This window comes from Gigantopelta aegis, chromosome 6, assembly GCF_016097555.1.
Source record: "Gigantopelta aegis isolate Gae_Host chromosome 6, Gae_host_genome, whole genome shotgun sequence".
Taxonomy (NCBI): Eukaryota; Metazoa; Mollusca; class Gastropoda; order Neomphalida; family Peltospiridae; genus Gigantopelta; species Gigantopelta aegis.
Genome location: NC_054704.1, coordinates 100,902,968 through 100,918,783, shown reverse-complemented (window position 1 = coordinate 100,918,783; position 15,816 = coordinate 100,902,968). Strand labels below are relative to the sequence as shown.

Sequence of the window (15,816 nt, the reverse complement as noted above, 5' to 3'; positions counted from 1 at the left end):
ACTGTGTTTACAATAATATTACAGTTGTAATTGTGTTGTTCTACTGATATTGCAGTTGTAACTGTGTTTACAATAATATTACAGTTGTAATTGTGTTTGTACTGATATTGCAGTTGTAACTGTGTTTACAATAATATTACAGTTGTAATTGTGTTATTCTACTCATATTGCAGTTGTAACTGTGTTTACAATATTACAGTTGTAATTGTGTTGTTCTACTGATATTGCAGTTGTAACTGTGTTTACAATAATATTACAGTTGTAATTGTGTTGTTCTACTGATATTGCAGTTGTAACTGTGTTTATAATAATATTACTGTTGTAATTGTGTTTGTACTGATATTGCAATTGTAATTGTGATTAATAAACAGAAAAACTGAACTTTTTTGTTTGCTTTCTTAAATCATACTCTGGAAAATATTATATACTAAGACAAAAACATTTAGCAGTTTTGGTAAATATATTTAAATAAAAGAAATCTAATGACTTACAAAGTGAAATCAAACATTGGATTTCACTGATGCGTCATTTGTTAATGTAAGTAACAGGAGAGTTTTAATACAAAATGAAATGAGTAACTGCATAATCAAACATCTTGGATTTCACTGATGCGTGCATTTGTTAATGTAAGTAACCGGAGTGGTTTAATGGTAATACAAAATGACTGGGAGTAACTGCCGGTACGGGGTCATACATTGAATGTCTCTATAACCAACCGGCCTCGGTGGTGTAATGGTTAACCCATCATACTGGGTTTGCCCTGCCGGTACGGGGTCACTACACCCTCAACTCTCTCTATAACCAACCGGCCTCGGTGGTGTAATGGTTAACCCATCGGACTGGGTTTGCCCTGCCGGTATGGGGTCACTACACCCTCAACTCTCTCTATAACCAACCGGCCTCGGTGGTGTAATGGTTAACCCATCGGACTGGGTTTGCCCTGCCGGTACGGGGTCACTACACCCTCAACTCTCTATAACCACTAACCCTCTGGGCAATTCCATAGCTCGAGGGACATGAGGGTCAAAATTAAATGCCATTATTTCATTATACAAAGACAGTTTGCAGAAAAAAACTGAAAATGTTTGTTCACACACGTCTTTCCTAATGGTTCTCACATCAAACGTAAATCCTACCCCCCCCCCCCCCCCCACCCCCACGGCCCCCCCACCCCACCCCGGAACATTAAGCTACTCAAATCCCTTACACCAAACTGGCTATGTCATTTTATGTCAATCAATTTATAATGTCGGTAGCATCACTTTAAAGAATACGGGTATTAAAAATATTTAAGCGTGCTTGAACCTTAATTGGATATAAGCACAAAACTAATTTAAAAGAAAGAAGATGTAATAGAACTCTTTCCTGAGTAGATACAGTAATGCAGATTGATGACGGAAATCCCAAAGTGAGCATTATGCTCAGGGTTATTACCACCTGGAGATGGCAATCCAAAGAGGGCAAGGTCGTCTATGTTAGAAATAAGATGAAGAAAAAGCTACCACCATGATCAATACAAGGAATGGCTGGGGTGGTGTTGGGGAGTAAGATTCAACAATTTTGATTAACCATAGATTTCGACAAACCTATTAATTTTGAATAAATCCATATCTACTTGCACCCGTGTATAACACCATGCTAACTACCCGTGTATAACATTTGTAGAGTGTAACACGGAACTCTAACAATGCACCCGTGTATAACATTTGTAGATGTGTAACATTTAATATTTCCATGCAACGGAACTCTAACAATGCACCCGTGTATAACATTTGTAGATGTGTAACATTTATAACACTCTTTGTAACATTTGTAGACGTGTAACATTTAATATTTCCATGCAACGGAACTCTAACAATGCACCCGTGTATAACATTTGTAGACGTGTAACATTTAATATTTCCATGCAACGGAACTCTAACAATGCACCCGTGTATAACATTTGTAGACGTGTAACATTTAATATTTCCATGCAACGGAACTCTAACAATGCACCCGTGTATAACATTTGTAGACGTGTAACATTTAATATTTCCATGCAACGGAACTCTAACAATGCACCCGTGTATAACATTTGTAGATGTGTAACATTTAATAGGGTTTGTTTTATTTGCAGACCATTTTAGGGGACAGTGTTTGTCTTCAACCTGACGAGCTTTACCTTTCAAATAAACACAGGCTGTGATTTGTAGGATCGATGAATGAAATAACCATACTAGTTTGTCACACACCAAGATGTCATTCACAAAATATTCCTTTCCTTTCCAAATTTGGTACATTGTTCACGGACCGAGCTACATTTTACACGTACTAAACAAACAACAGTCACATTTATTAAGCATTTTACAAATTGTACGATATGCATTAACTTTATTTTTCACTCAAAGCGAAATTCCTTTTTAAAATATATTTCGCAGGGTTGAAAATTAACATGAAAACGACGGTCGCCAGCAGGGCTAGTCGAAGAAAAATCTTACTGGCCCTTCTCAAATTCAACTAGCCCTGCAATGATCACACTGGAAATTTAACTGCACAGCCAAAATCAAAACTAAAGTTGTTTTTGGCTGAATAAGAACCATGTGCTCACCGTATATAGTCCGTTTGCGTTAAAGAAACCGATGCAATGGCATTTAACTTCATAACGAATAAAGTTAAAATTCACATAAATACATATTAAGTTTTAAACCCATACCAACTCAAAAGAAAGAAGGAAAAAAAAGAAGAAATCCAGTATAAATAAACATGTTTCTTTACAAAGTACCATTAAGTTATACATATTAAATCTCATTTTTAATACAGGGTAAAATAATTTCCTCGAGAGTGGCCTATAGACGAGGCACTAGATAGAGATCCAATGAATCATTCACTGTTTTGCCAAATGACCATTCGACTCTGCTTTGTGCAGAGATACGGCTCTAATCATGTATTACAGTTGTGCCATTCAGATTACCTAGGATGTTCCATCAATTGCTTTAAAACCTGTAAGTAGTACCCATGCCTGTATAGCCTCATGACCTACTTTCCGTGACCGTGACCTTGATGACGTCACGGCCTTGTGCCGTGACCTCGTCCTACTGGCCCTGACCTACTTAGACTGGCCTTGACCTCGATGACGTCACGGACTACTGTGCCGTGTGCAACGTCTTACTGACCCGACCCTGACTTACTTAGAACAATAATGTGTTGAGACATTAACTGTTTCAAACACGTGTGAGACACATGTATGTTTTTGTCATAACTGTATGTTTTGTCATATATTTTATGTACTACATTTTTGTTGTTTAGTGATAAAATTTTGTGTTGTATCCTTCTGTTATTTATAAATAGCGTGACTTTGTGACATGTAGGTCAGTTGAGAACCATGTCTCGGTGGGAAAGCTACCTAGAGTCTATTTACTACGATGTAAAACATCCTGGGAGTTATGCAGGTCCTAGTAAACTGTATCAAGCTGTTAAAGCAGAGGGTAAATTTAAAATTCCTCTGACACGTATTAAATCATGGTTGAAAGGTCAAGAGACCTATACCATGACAAATCAAGTGAGGCGAAAGTTTCCACGTAATACCTATGTTGTGGAAGGGATAGACAGTCACTGGCAATCCGATCTAATGGATATGGTCAGTTTGGCTAAATACAATGACGGGGTGAGATACCTCATGATGATCATTGATCTGTTCTCCAGGTACTTGTGGATGTTACCACTCAAGTCGAAAACGGGGAACGACGTGGTAGAGACTTTGACAGAATTCTGGAAATTAGAGTCCAGAAAACCCAAACTGTTTCAGTCCGATTCAGGGTCAGAATACAAGAACCATAAGGTCAAAGCATTGCTGAAGTCGCATGGCATAACACAGCTGTTTGCTCTAAATGAAACCAAAGCAAGTTATGCCGAACGGGTCATTAAAACCATCAAAATGCGTCTCTATCGCTACATGTTAAAAAACTTTACTTACAAGTACATGGATGTTCTAGAGAAAGTCGTCTATAGCTATAACCACACCAAGCATCGAATGTTAGGTCAAACACCAGCCAGTGTCAACCAAACGAACGAAGGAGAGGTCCGTCTGTCTCAGTACCTGATCAAACCTAAAAAGGCAATCCACAAAAAGAAGTTTACATTTAACATAGGTGATAAAGTACGAGTCAGTCATCTTCGGGGCACCTTTGATCATGAATAGAACTAGAAAACGTATATTGAAACAAAACACCCCTTTGTTAGCCTTCATTTTGGACGACAGTCACTTGGATCAGATGAAAGCAAAAACCGTATGGTCAGTGGTCACGGACCGCTGGAGATATGCAGGATCTCTATAAATAGGATGTCTGTCAAAAACCATCATCATTTGAGATAGAACCTTCAGAGGAGCAACATGTCAGACCAATACAAGCTATATGTTCCAAACGTGGACAAGTGGACCCGTTTCTACAAGCTGCAGGCACAAGGCAAACTTCAGCCTCACTTCGAAATTCAACGTGGTGGGCAAAGTCAGATCATGTACAGTGTGGATCGATGCCTAGAACTCTACGACCCCACGTGGAAAAAAGAAAAAGAAGAACAGAACAAACCCCCGGCACCCAGTGTTGTCATGGTCTCCCCAACGCAGCAAGTGGTGGAACAAGCTAAGGCCGAACAGAAACGTCTTCTGAAAAGTATAAAAGGGAAAGCAACAGAGCAAGCAGTCAGTTCACCAAGAAAGCGCAAAGGAGACACAACGAACAGAAGCAATCAGAAAAAGCAGAAGACAGATCGCTTTAGTAAAAAGAAGTAAGATGGCTTCGTATATGAATAAAGCTGAAGTAGAGGCCCATGCCGAAGAATTATCTATTTTTGAACTTCCACGTACATTCACTTCGGTGGAAAAAATCTATTATGAGGACACGAGACCCACATCCCAGATCACCACGGAAAACAGTCCTGTGGAGTTTAACGTTTATGGACAAGGCATCGATTACATCGACCTGAAACGTACCAAACTACACGTGAAAGCCAAAATTACCAAAGCCGATGGCAGCATTTTGGTCAAAGATGAAAAGGTGGGACCCGTCAATCTATGGCTCCAGAGTTTGTGGTCTCAAGTGGATCTGACCCTCAATGGAAAACTCATCACTACCTCGACCAATCTGTATCCATACAAGAGCTATCTTAAAGTGTTGTTGAATGGTACGTCCACAGCTAAGGAATCGTCTCTGCAATCCCAACTGTACTACAAAGATGATGCACAAGACATAGACAGCTCAGATCCTATAACAGGCATCAATTCGGGACTTGCTAACAGAGGTGCTTTATGTGAAACCAGTCACACCGTGGATATGGAAGGACCGCTGTATGAAGACTTTTTCGACATCAAACGTTATCTCATCAATGGCGTCAATCTACAGATCAAACTGTTTCGGACCAGGCCTTCCTTCAGTTTGTTGGCAGGAGAAGATAATCCTGATTACAAAGTCAAGATCGAAGACGTATACCTCAGAATCTGCAAAGTGCGACCCAATACGGCCATCATCACGGCCCATGCCAAAACACTGCAGGATACTGAAGCCAAATATCCTTTCACAAGGAGCGACATCAAAGTGGCCTCTATACCCAAGGGACAACTGAGTTTCACCTGGGATCACCTGTTTCAAAATAAATGTCCCAACAAAGTCGTGGTGGCACTGGTCTCTGCCGAAGCAGTGAATGGCAGTTACACCAAAAATCCATTCAATTTTGCCATGTACGATCTGGACACGATTGCCTTGTACGTGAATGGAGAATCCTTACCGGCTCAACCTCTGCACGTAGGCAATAATCAGTACATCTCGGCCTACAACAGTCTGTTTGAAGGAAGAGAATCCATAGGACTGGACGTGTCTAGAGAGGATTTCTCAAGTGGATATGCTCTCTATCAATTCACCTTGGAACCTTACCACTTGAAGGACGGATACCTGGATCTTATAAAAAGGGGTAATCTTAGACTGGACTTACAGTTTAAAAAAGCCTTGCCAGAAACGGTCAACTGTTTGATCTACTCGGAAGACAACCTTCTGCTTCAAATTGACGGAGCCAGGAACGTCTTGTATGCAGAACCATGAACACTTTACAGTTGGAATGTGCTCTGAACGCCGATCCGGTCACAAGACATGTCAGAGTGTATGCTGCAGATGAACTTCCACAACACCGACTGACTCGTTTTCCACGAGGATTCATTGTCAACACAGAACCCTCGACGATGAGAGGACAACACTGGGTGGCCATATGGTTAGACAGTGCTAACCATGGAGAATTCTTTGACAGTTTTGGAAAGCCTCCAGCATATTACCAGAGACAATTTCGAGCCTTTCTGCAAAGAAACAGTACATGCACCCATTACAATGACAGGGTGCTTCAAGACGCCAACAGCAACTCGTGTGGACTTTTTGCTTTGTTTTACGTTGCTATGAAATCGACGGGATCGTCGCTCAGAGACATTCAAAATTATTTTTGTTCAGATATTATAGTCAACGAAGCTATCGTGTATCAGTTTGCCTTAACATATTTTAATCATTGTACATTATAGTGTTTGCCCTTAAGGCCTCTCGGTGTAACCCAATGTGTGTCCATTGCATGTGTAGTTGTCTCTAGAGAGACCAGAAATTGTAATTAGAAATAAATGAAAAACAACCCAAAATTTCGCTAGCCCACACAAGTCCCGCTCGAATCGATGGACGGTTGGGAGGTATGGCACTGTGTTCTGTTTTTACTACAACACAACATCAACATAACAACATTTTTCAAATCATTTATTTGCTCCCGTTTCAAATCAGTAGATATAAAGGTTAAGGAGCAGACCTTTATTCCACTTTACAATGATTTCCATTTAAATGTTTTTTGTTCTGTTTTTTTTTCTTTCGTTGTGGTATTCCTGGTGGCCGCTTCTGTATGCTTGCTTCCATCTTTATTGATTTCTCTGGGGTCAGCATCTTCTTTGGGTCCATTGTCTTCACAACAGCCACGGGTTTGTACACTGTAGGAGGTGTTTGCCCTTTTCCATCTTGACCCTCTTGTGGGACATCCATCACTTGTCCTTTTAATAGTCGTATATATTTTTCTTCAGGCACCAGAATGTTTTTGGCCACGTGTTGCATCATGCAGTTTTTAACAAGGGTGCTATACTCTGTAGCACGAGCACGATGATACCAGCTCTTAACACTTGTTTCTTCTTCTTGATAGAAACGGTCTTGTCACCCAACACACGTAATACGTTTTTGTGTTTCTTCAACTTTTCAAACGCCTGTTTAGAGAGTGGAACGTCACTATGCAATATGTTGGCAATGATGAATGTCAGGGTTTTCAACTGATCCTTGGTTATATGTTTCAACAGCAGACTTTTTTTGTCGATTTGCCAGACAGCAAGAACTGTAAGAACATCAGGTTCTCCTTGATGACTTGAGACATTTTGACGTGGCTTAAAAAAGTGCAGTGCTATTTATACTCTCGGGACGTAGACGATGGAGTCTTCATTGGGAAATATCCGAGTTCTCAGTCTCAGCTTATCATCACCATGGGGCGACATGTCCACCACCAAATAATTAAAAGGGGTCTTCATGGCATCCCTGTATGCTTCTACCAAAACACCAGCACGGCCAGGAAACAACTGACGGCCCAGCGTCATGATCTGTGATGTATCTCTCACATTTTTAAAGAGGACAAGATACCAGGTGTTGAGAGCAATGGTTCTGGCAGACTTTCCCTGTCCATAGAGGTTTTGGGTAATGAATACGACACTCAGTCTTCTGTGATGACATCCTTGTGTAAACAGTAGCTCTATGTCTTTGTGCTCTAGTACGTGATTCATCAAGTCATCCAAAATGATAAGTCCATGTTGTCCGTCGGCAAATTCTTCTATTTCTGTCTGCGTGGGTAACCCCGAATGAAACATTAGGTTAGCTACAGTCTTTTCCATTTCGTCGTAAAGTGTCTGGTACACGCCATAGCAATACATGATTTTCTTTGGAGGGTCTTTGACGTACATGCCATTCAGGTTCTTCAGAAGTCTGTATACCCACTGAGTCTTTCCAGCACCCGTTGGGCCTGATACACACATACTCGAGCAAGGTTCAAATGGTGTCAAACTCTGTGTTTCCCACCAAGGACGTGTGGGATCCACCACTGCTTCGGGACTCCACGAAATGGCACTCTTGGGTAACGTGGGTTTCACTGCTTCGAATGTCTCTTTTGTCAACCATGATACTCTGTTTTCCAAATTGTGTACTTGAGACAGATGGTTAGGAAGTCTCAACAAATTCTTGGCCTGACATCCAGGAACGGGACAATCTTTTCTGACACGACCCATAGCGACAAATGTATCTATTAAACTAAACTACTTTGCAAATCATCACAACTATTTTTATAGAGTGGCCCTGACGTGGTGGCCCTGGACGTGGCCCTGGTGTGGCCCTGTGGCCCTGTGTGGCCCTGACGTGGCCCTGGTGTGGCCCTGTGTGGTGTGGCCCTGAGTGGCCCTGAGTGTGGCCCTGTGTGGCCCCTGTGTGGCCCTGTGTGGCCCTGTGTGGCCCTGTGTGGCCCTGTGTGGCCCTGTGTGGCCCTGTGTGGCCCTGTGTGGCCCTGACGTGGCCCTGTGTGGCCCTGTGTGGCCCTGTGTGGCCCTGTGTGGCCCTGTGTGGCCCTGTGTGGCCCTGATGTGGCCCTGTGTGGCCCTGTGTGGCCCTGTGGCCCTGTGTGGCCCTGATGTGGCCCTGTGTGGCCCTGTGTGGCCCTGTGTGTGTGGCCCTGTGTGGCCCTGTGTGGTGGCCCTGCCCTGTGGCCCTGTGTGGCCCTGTGTGGCCCTGTGTGGCCCTGTGTGGCCCTGTGTGGCCCTGGCCCTGTGGCCCTGTGTGGCCCTGATGTGGCCTGAGTGGCCCTGTGGCCCTGTGTGGCCCTGTGTGGCCCTGTGGCCCTGATGTGGCCCTGTGTGGCCCCTGCCCTGTGGCCCTGTGTGGCCCTGTGTGTGGCCCTGATGTGGCCCTGTGTGGCCCTGATGTGGCCCTGTGTGGCCCTGTGTGGCCCTGTGTGGCCCTGTGTGCCCTGTGTGGCCCTGACGTGGCCCTGTGTGGCCCTGTGTGGCCCTGTGTGGCCCTGGTGTGGCCCTGTGTGGCCCTGTGTGGCCCTGTGGCCCTGAGTGGCCCTGTGTGGCCCTGTGTGGCCCTGTGGCCCTGTGTGGCCCTGGTGTGGCCCCTGTGTGGCCCTGACGTGGCCCTGTGTGGCCCTGACGTGGCCCTGTGTGGCCCTGTGTGGCCCTGATGTGGCCCTTGTGGCCCTGTGTGGCCCTGTGTGGCCCTGAGTGGCCCTAGTGGCCCTGAGTGGCCCTGACGTGGCCCTGACGTGTGCCCTAAATTATCCTATGAGTGGATTTCCCTGAGATTGCCTGATATGGCCCTGAGTTGATGCCTATGTGGCCCCTGTTGGCCCTGATGTTACCACGTTTTGTCCGGAGAGATTCAAGGCCAAGATATACCAAGTCCCTTTGATGTTTTTGGAGGTCGGAGAGATTCAAACAAGATATACCAAATTTGATGTTTTTATGGAGATGTAGTGGAGGGAATATACCAAGTTTGATGTTTCATACCGAGTTTGATTTGAGGAACAAGTTTGATGAACTATACCTGTAAAAAATTTTTAATCCAAAACATTAATTTGCAGCTTCCCCCTTAAACACAACTTGTTTGTGTCCAAGAGGTGAGTGGAGAGTGGGATAATGCATGGAGAATTTAGATTACTTCTACACAAATTTTGAATTGCTGGCCTAAAATAACGGAGTATTGACTCCATAAATCACAAATGTATCGGACTATTTAAAAAAAATACAAAAGTGAATTTGAACTGCACTCAAACAAAGTCCGATAAAAAAAAAGTTACCGTGTGGAGACTAATACCAAGTTTGATTTTGGGAGATAAATACCAAGTTTGATGTTACATAATTTGAAATGGAGGAAAAATACCAAGTTTGATGTTTCATACCGAATTTGATGATTCAACCTTAATAGCCATAAGGAAGAGTGTCCAAATTGTCTTGAATGACACGCTTGGTGTACACTATCTTGTACCTTTTCTCTTCCACTTTGTTGTAAATTTTTCTCTTCCTTTTTTCTCTTGAAATTTTGGATGGGTTCGTCACGGTCAGGGTAGCATCTCTGGTGGGTGACAAAACTATCTCGCGGATAGCTTCAAAGTTGATGAGCTGTGCATTGGCATAGTTTAAGGAAAAACCTCGCACCTTGCACACTTCTGAGCCTTTATTGGTTCTGTAGCCATAATTTTTGGGACCTCCACTGACAAATTCGGTGATGAACTGACCATCCAATTCGTCAGTCAATTCACCAAGATAATCTCCCAGAGGGGGCTGATAGTCTCCAGGCCTTGCCACGAAAATGACCGAGTCCGTGTCGTAGTACAACACATTTTCGTCCAGCTGTTCCAACACACTGTATAACTTCAATCTCGCCCAGGAAGTGGTAAAGGTCGCCAGAAAAACGTTGGTTTTTAAATCTTCTGGGATGAAGGTGGATTTGTGTTGGTATTCGAGCTGCAAAATGGTTTCTGTCAACACGTGGAAATCGATAACTTCTTTGGTGGGATCTGCCAACATCTGGAAGAAAACGTCTGCATTGCTTTCGTGGATGAAGGCAGACTGTTTCATGTTCAGACGTTGACCATACTTCCCCCAGAAACTGTTCAGACACAGCTTGGCCAGTGAACGAAGTCCCGGATTCTTTGTGATTTTATCTTTATCCAGCTGTACGCCCTCTTTGTCTCTGTATTGCCTGATGTATTGGTCTTTATCTTCATCTGTCAAACACCATTCGGGCCATCCACTGGCTTCTTGTTTTAGCTTGAGAAAGGTGTTGATGTACTCGGCAAAGAGACCACCGTCACGTGTCGTTGGATTTGTACTGGGTTGTTTCAGGCCAGTGGTAGACCTCGTACACTGTGATGACTTGGTACCCCTTTTCCATGGCTTTAAGAATTTCTGGTATGCACCAGGTTCCAGTGATGTTCCTCTCTTCATCCGAATGATGGCATGGTGTTTGTAGTTCCTGATCCGAACAGGTTCTGCACAAAGGAAATTTGAGTTTTCCATTGGAACGGTAAGGCAGAACAGGATGGTAGAGTTTTCTAGGAGGGGCAACTTTCACCTTGGCGATTCCAAAGTATTGATCCAGTGGCTTGAAATCCTTGTGTATGATTTCAGGATGTCCTACGGGATACTGGCAATATTTGTTGACCCACGGATACAGAGATGTGAAATCCACGTACTTGACTTCTTCCCCTTCTTTGACTTTATAGTGTAACGTGCTGGCATTCGTTCTTCCTCCAAAGAATGAATCTCTGGGATTTAACCGGTCTTGAAGATCCAAAGAGTTCACAAACTGCTTCAGCTCTGGGTTGGATTTCTGAAGATGGTTAAACTCGTGTTCCCAGATTTCGATGACTTTGTATCCTTTCAGTTTCAGTTCTTCTCTCTTTCTACAGGTTAGGGCATACAGTTCTTCAATGGATTGACTGGTTCTAGGATGGATGGTGTTAGAACGCTCGTGTGGGAAACAGTGTCGACAGCCGTGCCACAAGCAGCCATGGAACTCAAAGGCCGTGTTCGTCTTAGCACAGAAACCATCCAGTCGGTAATGAGTTCCTGGTACCTGATGTTCCCCTCCATTGAGTGCATGCTGGATCTGGTACTTGTTCTGATTTCGGTGTTGAACCCATTCCAACCACTGGATGGACACTCTGCTGAACTGATCTTTTTGGATGTACCCCTCACTTGGCACTTGAGCTATAGGACTGGGTACAGTTTCAGACTCGACGATGGTCATCCCACGATCTCTCAACTCTTCTTCCGTCAGCCATAAATCAGGTTTCACCTTGATGGATCCATCCTCATTGACCGTCATCCAGTCTGTGATTTCCTGGGTGTCTGTAAGTTTGACATGCTGATGTTTCTTGAGAAATTTGCTCTGAAAGATGCCCATACATACCGAGGCAATGGTGATGTACTGGGCAAACGGATCGATGCCATTGATGTAGGTGACCGCTTTGGTATCGAGGTCGATCTGTTTTTCACCAGTGGCTTCCAGCATCAGAGCTTGAAATTTTAAGCAGGCTTCTCTGAGAACAGCGACGTCAGAGACACAGTATTCCCTCATCTCTTTCTGAAAGTCGAACATTCCCTGTTGTTCAGCATACCACTTAAGAAATGTTGATCTCTCCTTGGATCCCATGTAATTGGCACCATACATGTTAGGTTCGGGAAACGGTCCACGATAATTCTGGTTTCCTAGGGTGTTAAAATAATGGGGAAAGTATCCCTTCTTCAGTTCCGTCAAACCAAATGCCTTGGGAAAAGCAGCCAGTTTCATGGGGAGAAAATTCAAGCTGTCAATAATCCTGATGTTAAGTCCTCTCTCCACTTGCAGGTACATGATTTTTGATCCATTGTAAATGATTTTTTGTGGATACATCGACTGGTCAATCATGTATTCCAGAAGAAAGTAGGCATCGTAGGCCTTGTTATTATGGGCGATAGCCGTGACATCTTTGTGGTCGTCTTGGAACAGCCACTGGCAAAACCGAATGTGGGCTCCATCACCCTGAAAGATGACTTGTCGAAATCCACAGGTCTGCTCACATGGTTCCTTCAGGTAATTCTTCTTCTTGTCTCGTTTGTTACAGCATGGACACCTTGACCCGCATGCATGACATTTGGATGTTTCTGTGACTGGTTCGTGTTTGCACACTTCACAGGCCGTCTGTGCCACCAGGTAGTTTGGCACGTGTTGTTGTTTGCCACACCACGATTGCTGGCAATGTTGACACCGAGACTGATGACTACAGTTGTCTCCTGCACAGGTTAGGCAGACTCCACTAGGCAGGTAACCTTCCTGGCATTGAAGTAATTCATCCTGGCGGCATTCGAAGTCGTAAAAAATGAATTTTGTGTGGACCTCGTTGATTTCTTTTGGAGGCTGGTAGCAAAGATGACCTTGGTCCACATAGTTGTTACAGCAAGGACATTTCCATTCCCCGCAGGTGTGGAGTTTAGGATCCCTCTCGCTTCTGTCGAGCATCTTTTTGCAGATGGTACATTTCCAAAAACTCTCACACTTGGAGGGGATGGTGCGTCCTTTGTTGTCTTGCTTTTGTTGCTTGTGACGTTGAAAGCATTCCGGCGATCGACAGGTCACGTGACAGTGACGACACGACATCTGGACTTCGGTTTCGGGACAGTTCTGGCTATGACACACGATGCAGGTCAAAGAACAGGAATGATGTGTCTTGTCGTTGTATGGTTTCAAACAATGTTGACAAAAGTAGGACGCCGAAAAAAATCCAGTGATCTTCACAATGGCGTGAAAATGGGGTGTTGGCTGCTCCACAAAATATAGAAAGAGTCTGGGTGCCTGTGACGTCTGGTCACCCACTCTCAGGAATTTGTTACCCAGTTCGGCACTGATCACAAGGATTTGGCATCCCAAGACTTGTTCAAAGGCAGGAATGTCATTCAAACTGCATGGACGATTGGTGGGTACTCCTGCCAGTGCACACAGTTTCAGAGCCAACGTCTTCTGCTCTCGGCGAGTTTTGTTTCTCAGATTAATGTAGAATGATTGAGGGCATTTCTTGTGATGTATGATCAAGTCGATGAGCGGTGTCTTGGGGTAAGGACCACCCACGAGGTCTTGCCAATCTTTGCTCGAGATGCAGTTCAGTTTGGCCCAGGCAACACCGATAGCACGGGACATGCACAAATCGTCGTCATTCACGATTTCCACCAATGACTGCTTTATGTGCACCGAGTTGTTTGGGCCTGTCAGAACAGTTAGGTTGGTGGCTGATCTTCCGCCTCTCGGGATTTGTATGGTACCGACTTGAATGCTGAAAGATGTGTCCAGTGGTAAATCTTCGTTGCTCTGGAGTACTTTCTCGATGTGTCCCAAGATGACGTCAGCATTCAGTTCGGATAGCGGTTGTAGGGGTACGACGATCGGTGAATTCAGGGCATCGTGATGGACGATCACACGTCCAAGGTCGCTGTCTTGTAGATCGATGGTGGCTTCTTTGAGAACGTCTTCAAACATGCCATACAAATCGTGGTGTAAATCTTTGAGTTTTTTCCCTTTCCACTGCTCGTCAAACTTTATGTCGTAGGTCGTGTCGACTGCCGATGTTTTCTTGTGCGTCCTCGTACCTTTCTTTGTAAACGCGTAGGGAGTAGATGGTGTTTCAGTGGTTACTGGAGCGGTAGCAGCAGCAACAGGACCGATCCCTCCCACTTGATTGATGGTACGCTGGCGTTTCAATGGCGGCTCTGACGATGTAGATGGTAGTGGTGGCGACGATGGTCTCTGTGCACACTGTAGTCTATGCTTCAATAGATCGGGCATTCTTCTGAACGTGGCATTACAAAACGAACATGGCAGACCTTTTCCCTGTTTAACGTCGTCGGCTTCTTCAGAGGTAACCATAGGTTCTTCTTCTGGTTGCCATTCCCCGTCGTCAATACAAATCCTTGCCAGTTCGTCATAGGATGGATTCCAGTGTTCGTCACACAGTTTGATCAATTCCTCGTATTCCTCAGGTGTTAAGGGAGACCATAAGTCTTCGACCTCGGGGACAGGGGGAGTCTCCAACGCAGTGGCTTCTTCTGATTGTTCCATCTCCATCGCAGCGGCTTCTTCAGATTGTTTAATTTCCTGACATAGTAGCTCTATGAGTTTTAAATTCACGTATTCGTCGTTTTCCAGCCCATATTGCTTAGCCCAGGCAAGCAAGTCGTCGCTGCTCGTGAAAGAATCCACCGTGGCGTTGATGACAAAGCGATCCATCTAAAAAAATACAAAATACAGGCCTATGGGAGAGGGGGGTACTTTTAGGTCAATATTGAGGGGCATTATTGAGCAAAGACCCCAGGAATTATTTTTGTAACATTTAAAAATAACCCATTGGCACCCCTACTGGCTCGTAGTGTGCAGAGATACGTTTTTAGATTAGGTCAAAGGTTTTGTCATACATCAGACCTAGTGTTTCGCATAAAATAGTACATTATATATTACGTTCATGCGATAGTGTAAATACAGATATCTGTCAGATATACATGTTTATTTGTGTGACGAGCAATTCCTTAGAAATTTCCGATCACAAGGTTAATATTTATATACGTGCTTATTTACATTGTCACCTGAACTATACGTGTGTGTGAACTTAACGTCATCGACATCAGTAATAATAATTTTAAATATTTCATATATTACACCTTAAAAACACTAGTCTTGAGTATATATTTTAAATTGATATTTTAAATTATTAATATTGCTTGTCATTCTTTTATTTCAATATCACAATCTACTGAATGTAAAACATTTTTTTTTTTATATGAACACTATGAAAGGGGATTGTTTCAATGAACTGTTACAAAGTATAACATGTGACACGCTTAGCACTGATAGCAGTCAGAGACGGATCCCTGGGGTGTGCAACCAGAGGGGTGCTGTCGAAGTACTGAATGACGTTGACAGTCATTGCGCTCACTATCATTTTGTGTTCGATCATTATCCCATGTTTATATGTTAACTTTAAATTATTTTGTTGAAGTATTAAACTGACACGTAAACGGTGTTGTCTTATCAGTATCGAATACCATTTTAGCATGGGACCCTGGTAAGTCAAGGTACTTAATAATTGTATTAATATATTTTTAAACTGCTTTGTAAATTTATTATAATTATTAATCAAATACAAAATTTAATTGTTACTTGAACCAACAATGCAGAAAAATATACATATTTGATGTAATCAAAAGTACAC

The 15,816-nt window shown here is 43.5% G+C and overlaps 2 protein-coding genes across 2 annotated transcripts; one reads left to right on the top strand and one right to left on the bottom strand.

Annotated features, from left to right (window-relative positions):
• Nucleotides 1-4,769: 4,769 nt before the first annotated feature.
• Nucleotides 4,770-6,071, top strand: LOC121374830 (uncharacterized protein F54H12.2-like). Its single transcript, XM_041501942.1, has one exon. The coding sequence runs from the start codon at nucleotides 4,770-4,772 to the stop codon at nucleotides 6,069-6,071; it is 1,302 nt and encodes a 433-aa protein (XP_041357876.1).
• A 3,923-nt stretch (nucleotides 6,072-9,994) lies between these two features.
• LOC121374829 lies at nucleotides 9,995-14,837 on the bottom strand. The gene is made up of 2 exons (XM_041501941.1): nucleotides 11,102-14,837; nucleotides 9,995-11,067 (listed from the first exon to the last, which is right to left on the bottom strand). Exons 1-2 carry the CDS (start codon nucleotides 14,835-14,837, stop codon nucleotides 9,995-9,997), a joined length of 4,809 nt encoding a protein of 1,602 aa, XP_041357875.1.
• Nucleotides 14,838-15,816: the final 979 nt, after the last annotated feature.

What these genes read in the sequence shown, in the direction of transcription:
- LOC121374829 (XM_041501941.1), bottom strand. Translation starts at nt 14,837, where the DNA reads ATGGATCGCTTTGTCATCAACGCCACGGTGGATTCTTTCACGAGCAGC. An exon ending in CCATCCTGTTCTGCCTTACC is followed by an intron (nt 11,068 to 11,101) that starts GTTCCAATGGAA and finishes TCCTTTGTGCAG; the next exon opens with AACCTGTTCGGATCAGGAAC.
- LOC121374830 (XM_041501942.1), top strand. Translation starts at nt 4,770, where the DNA reads ATGGCTTCGTATATGAATAAAGCTGAAGTAGAGGCCCATGCCGAAGAA.